Genomic DNA, 10,201 nt, shown 5'->3' on the forward strand with positions numbered 1-10,201 from the left:
ATGCAGCCTGACCAGTGCCCAGAAATTCAGCCTTACCACTGCAGGGATTAGAGAGAAGAGAGGAAGAGAGCTGGCTGGATCATCACACAAGCTGGGATCGCCCGCTGTGTCAGCTTTAATTTGAATCGCCAGTCGCTCGCTGTCACACAAGTCCCGCCTTCTAGATCAGCTCTTACCTATGATAGACAGCACACGTCCCGGCATTGGACAATTGTGCTGTCTATCAAAGGAGCCAAACCAGGAGGTGGGACTTTGTGTGACGACGGGCGCCAGCGATTCAAATTAAAGCTGACACAGTTGGTGACTTTGGCCTGACACCCCCCCAGTGTGTGCCACCTGGGGCAGACTGTTCCTCTGTACATCAGCATCCACCCAGGATTAGCCCTGCACCTAGCACTGCCCCTGCAATCCTGGGACAAAACCGGGGACAGACTGGCTCTGGGGACAGTGTCCTCAATCTGGGGATTGTCACCGGAAACCGGGAATGTCTGGTCACCCTACCTTAACGTGTATGTAAACCATAACAAGAAACTTATCTTATTTGCTCCCTTTTGGTCTCTTAAAGTGTTTGTTACCCCAGCATTTCAAATTCTTGATATGTGCCTGCTGTACATTGTACTTGTTTGCAAAAATATTCTGTTCTCTTTTTTTGCTTCCTTTGTGTGAAATCCCCGGTGTTTCTGCCAGTTCCTTCTGCTTTTCTATTAAAAAATGACCACACTAAGCAGGAGAGCCCAACGTGGTAAGTTCCCTAGCCGTGCTGGGAACTCAGGCTGCTCTCCTCCAATGATTAGACTTGTCCTGACAGCCCCCCCTCGCACAGCCATTCACTTGGAAGATCGGTGTGCTGTTGCCTCTCCTCCCCCTAGCTTTTATGCAGCTGAGAACAAAGGGAATGTGATCACTTATAAAAAGGGCAAACAAAGTATTTATAATGTTTTATAACTATACATAAATGTTTGCCTTTCATTTCAATTTTAAACTGAACGGGTAAACATTTACAATTACTTTAGGGCCCATGCACACTGGTTTCTTGTAAACAGTGTTTATCCTGACAGGATAAAATCAGCATTATAAACTCACCTAAGCTGAATTTTTTTTAAAAGAGTTTAACATAGTTAGGAGTTTGGGAGTTTATTTATTTCATTGGCCAGAATTTTAGTTTATTCTGGTCTCTGAAATAAACGCTGAACTGCTAAATGTGCCTAGAGTTTATGCGCGCTTGTGAGCGTTTATGGGCTTTGTGAGTGTTTTTCAGCGTTCAGAAGAACGCTGTGGTCAGAAGAACTGCTCTTGAATGCGATTTTAGGGCATTCAGACAACAGCGCATAAACTCCCCTGCTGATAAACTGCATGGACACATAGGATAACATAGAGGGGAGTTTAGGGACTGGTAAAAGAAAAACGTCCAAACTCACAAAAACGTGAGTTTAACAACAGCAGTGTGCATAAGGCCTTAGTACACCAATAACAAAGTGTTTATAATATCTGTTCAATAAGTGCAAACATTACTAGGTGACCCTGCCAGAAATCTTGTGAACTTTCCATGCTCCTTGCCTGTGCAGGGCCGGTGCAAGGATTTTTGGCGCCCTAGGCAAAATAAAAATTGCTGCCCCCCCCCCCCAAAGCACAAAAAGCCATAATGTAAAATAAAGTGCAAATTTTAATAGTTTAATACAAAACATTCTGAAAGTGCAATACAACATATAGTTGTTAAGAGAAAAATACACGCTGCACATTTTTATTCTAGTGGTATACTTGCATAATATAAGTGCAACAATAGAAATCCTATGGTCATTCAAAGAACTCCAAACACGTAGCAAAATAACTATATAAATGCACCATACAATTTAAGTGCTAAATAACTTTGTAAACAGCTTCAACAACTTCATAAACAGCTTAAATAACTTAAATACTTTCAAACAGTTATTCAATCTAAATAAATTTTACTTTTCTTGCTTTGGCATTTGCAAAGTCCTTCAGTAATGTTTCAAAGTCAATCTCCTGTGCCGTCCGATTCTCTATTGACATCATGGCAAGTCCTACAAGCCGTTCTTGGGACATTGAAGAACGCAGATAATTTTTTATAATTTTCAGCTTTGAAAAGCTTCGCTCACCTGTGGCAACAGTGATTGGTAGGGTTAAAATAATTCGAAGTGCAATTGCCACATTTGGAGCAAATCCATTCCTCACTGCGTAGGCCAAAATATCAACAGGTGTCATTGGAGGTTTTATAACAGGAGCCAAGACAGCAAGTTCTTCACACAGTTGCCTTCCATCTACATCAGACTCCTTTGATTTTGCATCGGTTAAAACATTCTGCAATTCCATGCAGAACTTCAGAAGTTCTTCTTTTTGAACATCTTTTAGCTTGTGGATGTCATACAAAAATTGAAAATGTGTGGAATGAAATTTCAGCTGTTCATATCTTTCGTGCACAGATTTTATTGTTGTGTCTAATATTGTGAAGAAACATTCCACTTTAAATTTATTTTTAGGATCCAAGATAGGATCATCTGGAACCTCATACAAAAACAACCTTTTTTTTTTCCTCGGCTGGTGCACTTGAGGGGGAAACACTGGGTCGATTTCCATTTCCACTGCTAGCTCTCCTGCTTCTTTAAGTAAATCCTCAAAACCTTCATCTGTCCGATAAGATTGAAAAAATGTCTTGATTGATTCCAAAAGTTCCACAACATCTGGCAAGTACATTGACGGGCTTTGAAGAACTTTGCTGACAGAATTAATTCGACTTAATATGTTAAACCAAAGGATGATAAGACACAAGAATTTAAACTTGTTTAGCTCTTTTGCCAAGGATGAAGCCTCGATTCTTGCAAGAGCAGCAAAATTCATATCACCTCCGATTTCAATTAAGGTGTCATACACTTCTCCAACATGGAACCTAAATGGCCGAATAGCATCAATTCTGCTTGACCATCTAGTATCAGATAGCGGCTTAACTGTCAGCTTGCTCACATGCTTTTTTAGAACATCCCATCGATTTGTTGAACCTGATAAAAAAACATATGTTTTCTGAAGAATGCCAAAAAATGTACTGGCATCCCTACAGCACATAGCAGCATCATTTACTACCAGGTTTAAGGAATGAGCACTGCAGGGGACATAGAAAGCTCGTGAGTTCAGGTCCATGATTCTTTTTTGTACTCCTGAGTGCTTGCCCTTCATGTTGGAGCCATTGTCATACCCATGACCTCTCATATCACTGAGAGGTATCTTCAGCATTTCAAGCTCATTCAAAATTACCCCTGTTAATCCTTCTCCAGATGAGTTGTGAACTGGCAGGAAACCAAGGAATCTTTCCTCAATGTGTATTTCAGGATTTGCAGTTGGTGAGTCTCCTTGCTTAACAGATACAAACCTGAAAATCATAGTCATCTGTTCAACAAGAGTGATGTCAGGGGTGCAGTCAAGTATAATGGAATAGTACTTGGCATCCTTAAGCAACCGCAGAATGCGCCTCTGTATTTCTTTTGAAATTAAACCAATTAGTTCATTTTGGATGTCTTTTCCTAAATAATGATGATGAATTTCTGCATTATGTATCTTTTTTAAGTGGCTTTGCATCACACTATCAAATGTTGCAATCATTTCGACAAGTTGCAAGTAATTTCCATTGTTTTCAGAGTATAAAAAGGGGGTGCATTTAGCGCCCACTTGCTTGGGATTATGGCCACCTTCAATATAGCTTCAGGAATAGCCATAGGTTTAGTGGGATGGTTGCAGGTGGGCTATTATGGGGTTAATTCTACCTTTTGGAGCTGAGGCAGGTATCAGCCAATGGGGTAATTAGAGGCTTCTAGAAGACAGGTGCAAGGTGTTATAAGGAAGTGCCTGTGCCCTGCTTCCTCCTTTTGCATCTGAAGAGCAAGAAGGAAAGTTCAGCAGGAAGGAAAGTTCCAGATTCAGCATTCCCTGAAGTTCTACTTCCTTACCTGGGGTCATGGAAGACTTACTGAAGCAGTTGATTCAGAAGGCAGAAGGAGCCGGTGGAGAGGAATGGCTGCGGCGGTGTCTGTCTTTCTCCACAGACACTGAAGTACAGCAGGCTTCTCATGCAGCCGGGAGCATGAGAGACAGCGGTGTGGCGTGCCCCCCCCCTCCCACTCAAGAGTCTGTGCAAGGAGGACAGGAGCCAGGAGAACTGCACCCCCGAGCGCTGAGGAGTCGGGCGCCGGGGAGAAGACAGCGCCATGTGGAGGGAGGCGAGCGGGAAGCGGACCAGCCGGTCAGTGGACAAGACACTGGAAAGACAGGGGCGCGCGTCCGCCGCCCTGAGAAGAAGAGGAGAGCGGTCTCGCAGTCTCCTAGAAGAGGAAGAAGAAGCGTAGTGGACACTATGCAGGCGGGTCCCAGCTCGGGAAGAGGGCGCCATCTGGTGGCCAGAGAAGTTACTGCAGAGCCTGTTAACTCCTTACTGGAAGCATCTCCATTCATTCACCAGGCTCAAGGAGCAGTGGCTGATAAGGTGCTGTTGGAGGAGGCGGCTGGACAAGAGGCTGTTTCACCTCCAGCAGCTGGTGAGTCATCACAAATGCAAAATTTATCTGCGTTAATTGCTTCCTTGTCTTCCCTAGTTAACTGTTTGGCTCCTGGCATTGCGGTGGCTACAAAAGATTTCTCAGCACAGCAATCTCAAAATGAGCCTGTTTTTTCTCCTGCAAGGTCTTCTCATGTTCCGTTTAAAGACCAGTGTCAATTTAATGCTGAACAAGTGTCTACCAGTAATTTTTTCTCTATGGCCCCTGTGACGCAGGTGGGTGGTAGCGTGCCGGAGGCGTGCATGAAGAGCGTTATGCCTTGTGAAATGTCGCCTCTGGGCTACCATCTAAATGTGTCGGTTAAGGAAAAAATTTGGAGGGGTGATTTTGTAGATTTGTTGTCCCTGTTGCCGTCACATAAGGAATTTGCGAAAACGGACAAGAGGGAGGACAAACAGGATGAGGATAGGCGTAGGAGCGCACCTAGGTCTTTCCACAACTGGCTACAGGCATTTTGTATTTTTGCAGGAGTGATGGCGGAAAGACATCCGGAAAAGTGCGGGGGGTTGTTTCAACACTTAGACCACATCTTGGAAGCCTATAAGAGCTTCGGAGGGTTAGGATGGTATTTTTACGACGAGTCCTTCCGCCAAAAATTGTCGGTACACCCGTCGTTGCAATGGGGTATGAAGGACGTCGGCCTTTGGCTGAATTTGATGGCGCCCCAGAGGCAGGTACCCCCCAAGCAAACGCAGGCGGGCACTTCGAATATGGCTTACCGCAAGGGTTTTTGCTTTGCTTTCAATGAAAGCCAGTGTAGATGGAATGCTTCCTGCAAGTACAAGCATGAGTGTTCTTTCTGTGCAGGGCCGCACCCGGTGACTAAGTGCTTTAAGAAGTCGGCAGTGGGTGGGTCGGTGCTCACACAGAAGGATATTTTTCCTAAAAGCCTGCACGCCAGTGAGGCTGGAAAAAATGCGTCCGTGGTTGGACATATACCCAAGCAGGGAGAAAGCACTTTTGCTCACTGAAGGGTTTGAGCGGGGTTTTCCGCTACCTACTTTTGCTGGATCTGGCTGCGTAGGGGTAAAGAATTTGAGGTCGGTAGATGTTTTTCCGCAGGTTGTGCGGGACAAAATTTTTAAAGAAATCGAGCATGGAAGGGTCTCGGGTCCGTTTGAAAAACCGCCGTTTGTTAATTTTCGCTTATCGCCTTTGGGAGTGGTGCCTAAAAAAGAACCCAATGAGTTTAGGGTCATTCATCACCTGTCCTATCCCAAAGGCGATTCGTTAAATGACGAAATTGATGAAGAACCTTGCTCGGTTTCGTACGCGACGTTTGAAGAGGCCATAGGAAAGATTAAGACTTTTGGGCCAGGGGCTTTGTTAGCCAAGGCGGACATAAAATCAGCCTTTCGCCTGCTGCCAGTTGCTCCAGAGGCTTTTAACTCGCTAGGTTTTCAGCTGGATGGTTTTTATTTTTTTGATAGATGCCTCCCGATGGGCTGTGCGCTGTCCTGCTCATATTTTGAGGCATTTGCCACTTTTCTGCATTGGGTAGTGTGTGTTAAGTCGGGTAGTGGCGGCGTGATACACTACCTGGATGATTTTTTATTTGTTGGGCCTCCAGATTCGGATGGTTGTTTGCATTTGTTGGAATCTTTCAAGGCAGTTGCGGATGAGTTTGGTGTTCCGCTAGCCGAGGAGAAAACGTGTTTGCCGGCCACGGAATTGGTTTTTCTGGGTATCCGGATTGATACCGTACGTTTGGAGTTTCGGTTGCCTGAGGATAAGCTGGCGAGATTGAAGGGGCTGATTCGGCTGTTTTTGGCTAGAAGGAAGGTTTTGCTGAAAAGCATGCAGTCATTGTTGGGCTTGCTGGCCTTTACGTGTAGGGTGATGCCCATGGGGCGCGTTTTTTCGCGCCGTCTTTACCTGTCAACGTCAGGTTTAAAATCTCCGTTCTCCCACATTAGCTTGAATAGCTCTTTGAAGGAGGATTTACTGGTGTGGGACGAGTTTTTGGATACTTATAATGGTAGATCCTTTTTTCAGGCAGATTTTGTTTTCGCTCCGGATTTTCGTTTATTCACAGACGCTGCTGGCTCTAAAGGTTTTGGAGCAATTTGGAGGACGCATTGGTGCTGCGCGGAATGGCCGGAGTTTTGGAAATACAACAAGCTAACGAAAAATGTGGTGCTGCTTGAGATCTTTCCCATTCTGGTGGCTTTGGAGCTATGGGGCGTTTTCTTTGCGGACAGGCGTATTTTGGTCGAGACGGACAATAAGGGAGTCCTTTTTGCAGTAAATTGTCTATCTTCCAAATCTGTTTCTGTCATCAAAGTGCTTAGGAGAATCGTGTTGTTGTGTTTGAAGTATAACATCTGGCTTAAAGCGAAACATACCCCGGGAGTGCTAAATAACCTTGCCGATGCATTGTCTCGGTTTCAGATGGACCGCTTTCGAGAACTGTTGCCGGAAGCCGACGTGGAAGGTATCGATTGTCCGGGCCATTTGTGGAAAATTGTCGAGACCTAGTTGAGAAGGCGATTGAAGGTTCCTTGGCACCCAAGACTTGGGCGAGCTATACTGCCGCATGGAGAGACTGGTTGTGTTTTGCGGAATCAAGAGGTCTTGCCGATGGTTGTCCGTCAGAAGGGGTGGTGTTAGAATTTCTGGCTTCAAGGATGCAACAACAGGTGTCTTATAATCATTTGAGGAAGACGCTTGCGGGTATCTCATTCTTTTGTCGTCTAAAGGGGTTTCGGCCGTGTACGAGCTATTTTGCTGTACAACAGGCGTTGAAGGGCTACAGGAAGATTTCTTTTGTAAAGGATGATAGGAGACCTATTTCCCTTGATTTGTTGGGAGATTTATGTGCTGTAACGAGTGAAGTATGTAGCTCCGTTTATGAAGGGATTCTTTTTAAGACGGCCTTTGCATTGGCTTTCTTCGGGGCTTTCCGCATTTCGGAATTGGTGCCTTTATCCAGAAGAGTTGAAGGGGGTATTTCGTTTAAAAATGTTCTGTTGGGTGAGGATGGGGTTCACATTTGGATTTGCCGTTCAAAAACGGATGCTTTAGGGAAAGGGGTAGGAATCAAGCTGAAGGCTCAGACGCCGGGGAGGGTATGTCCTTGGGCGCTGGTTCGGAGATTTCTGGGCATAAGGCCTCAGGGTGGTTTTCAATTTTTAGTTCACTATGATCTTTCCCCACTTACGAAATATCAATTTGAGTTTGTGTTGCGTAAGTGCTTAGAGCGGTTGGGTTTGCATGGATTCAAGTTTTCCTCCCATTCATTTCGTATAGGGGCAGCTTCGGAAGCAGCAAGAAGGGGTTTTTCGGAGGAGGTGATAAAAAGTATGGGGAGGTGGAAATCTAATTGCTTTAAAGTGTATGTTAGACCTAACATGTTTGTTTAATTCCCTCAGGTGGCCAACGAACAGTATGGATCCTGGGCCATTCGTTTATTTTCTGGGCAAGAAAACGTGCAGCTCAGCGTAATTACTCTACTAATTTGTCTCTCCCTTTGGAATCCTTTAAGTTATTCTGGAAAGGCATTAGGGGCCTCCAGTGGCATCAACTTTATTTTCATTTGACTAGACTTTATCAGAATTGGCCCCCTCCTTCCATTTTGTTGATACATGCGGGTGGGAATGATTTGGGGAACAGAAAAACGTTAGAATTATTATTTATGATTAAAAGGGATTTGCATTTTTTCTCTCTCTCCTCTCCTGGGACAGTAATTGTGTTCTCGGAAATTGTGCCTCGCCTTACTTGGCTGTCCTTGGATCAGAAGAGAATTATGGAAAAGATGAGAAAAAGGGTGAACAGGGCGATGGAGAAATTTATGCCGTCAATTGGAGGATTGTCATATAGACATGTGGATCTGGAAGGCGGGATACCGGGCCTGTACAGGCAGGACGGAATTCACCTTTCCGATGTAGGACTGGATATCTTTAACTTGGGTCTGCAGTATGGCATTGAACAGGCCGCGGTTGTGGGGTTGGGCCGTTCTTGTTGCTCAAGCCCGGCTGGTGGGGACGGTATTTTTGTTAATTGATTATGAAGTTAACGCTTGCTCGAGTTCTAAATAACTGAGCTAGTACAATTTATTTTCACTATGTGATCTTGGTTTGAAGTATTATTATTATTATTATTATTATTATTATTTATTATGATTATTGATCATCTGAGTATTTGATTTCATTTTAAAACCAATAAAGCGTGCCGCGGCCATTTTCTTGCCAATACTGCTGTTAAGTCTGGTTATTTACTAATTAAAGTGATGTTTGAGTGGATGAAAGTGTGGCCTATAATCCCATAAAAAGGGGGTGCATTTAGCGCCCACTTGCTTGGGATTATGGCCACCTTCAATATAGCTTCAGGAATAGCCATAGGTTTAGTGGGATGGTTGCAGGTGGGCTATTATGGGGTTAATTCTACCTTTTGGAGCTGAGGCAGGTATCAGCCAATGGGGTAATTAGAGGCTTCTAGAAGACAGGTGCAAGGTGTTATAAGGAAGTGCCTGTGCCCTGCTTCCTCCTTTTGCATCTGAAGAGCAAGAAGGAAAGTTCCCCACCCCCCCTCCCTTGTCGCGTGCACACTTTGTGTGGTAGGGTCACCCTAGTATTCTAGGGGGGACGGTATTTTTGTTAATTGATTATGAAGTTAACGCTTGCTCGAGTTCTAAATAACTGAGCTAGTACAATTTATTTTCACTATGTGATCTTGGTTTGAAGTATTATTATTATTATTATTATTATTATTATTATTTATTATGATTATTGATCATCTGAGTATTTGATTTCATTTTAAAACCAATAAAGCGTGCCGCGGCCATTTTCTTGCCAATACTGCTGTTAAGTCTGGTTATTTACTAATTAAAGTGATGTTTGAGTGGATGAAAGTGTGGCCTATAATCCCACAGTGTGTCACTACTGCCCCTGAAAGCCAAGCACTGCTTCCCAAGGTATTGAACAATGGCTACAAGCCGCTGAAGAACATTCTGCCAGTGCTGCGTTTCAGTTGCCAATAATCTCTGGTATGAATGGTCAATAGTACTTCCTGACCCAAGCCTTGTTAGCAGTTCTGTCCAGTCTCCCATAGCAGTGAGGTGAGATGGAGACATTTCATGTGTAGCCAGACACTGGGACACATTTTTCCAATCGTTGTAGCCTCCCGTTGTCAGACTCATTTTCGTCGTTGTAAAGAGTTTACAACAAAAGCAAAATATTTTGTCCAGTCTAGGAGAATAACTCAGCCACTTTCTAACATGCACTTCACCATTTCCAAGGCGCCGTCTATAGTGGGTTAATGTAAACCGTCTCTTGGATGCATCTTTAGGAAATGCAAAGTGCTCTTTTGGCTTTGCGGGACCTTTCAGAACGATAGTTTCTTTTAGTGAGCTAGTAAGCGTATCAGGCCAGTCAGCTGGATCAAAGAAGTCTAACGGCGTGCTTTTTCCATTTTCATCTTCTGATGATGCTGATTTCTGTGAACTCTCTTCCTCAGTGTTGGTATCACTTTCTATACCCAAAGAATGTTCGCCCACAGTTGAAGTAGAAGGGTGTGGGTCGACATCTACTACAGCTTCTTGATTCTCTGTAGTTCTGCACTCCATCTCGCTTACAGCTTTTTGCACTGGATCAGGTTTAAAGAACCTATTCAATGATCCAGCCATCTTAGAAGTATCTTCT

At 44.2% G+C, this 10,201-nt stretch overlaps 2 protein-coding genes across 2 annotated transcripts; both read left to right on the top strand.

Annotated features, from left to right (window-relative positions):
* Positions 1-7,189: 7,189 nt before the first annotated feature.
* Positions 7,190-7,924, top strand: LOC309547979 (integrase/recombinase xerD homolog; the record flags this gene model as incomplete). The annotated part of the gene is made up of 1 exon (XM_082247970.1): positions 7,190-7,924. One exon carries the CDS (start codon positions 7,190-7,192, stop codon positions 7,922-7,924), a length of 735 nt encoding a protein of 244 aa, XP_082104096.1.
* Positions 7,925-7,929: 5 nt separating this feature from the next.
* LOC309547980 (uncharacterized protein) lies at positions 7,930-8,565 on the top strand (the record flags this gene model as incomplete). Its single annotated transcript, XM_082247971.1, has 1 exon — positions 7,930-8,565. A coding segment is annotated over one exon (636 nt), but the record flags the coding sequence as incomplete, so codon positions are not given.
* Positions 8,566-10,201: the final 1,636 nt, after the last annotated feature.

The sequence above is a fragment of the Pelophylax lessonae genome, assembly GCF_965119305.1.
Source record: "Pelophylax lessonae genome assembly, chromosome: 2".
Classification (NCBI taxonomy): Eukaryota; Metazoa; Chordata; class Amphibia; order Anura; family Ranidae; genus Pelophylax; species Pelophylax lessonae.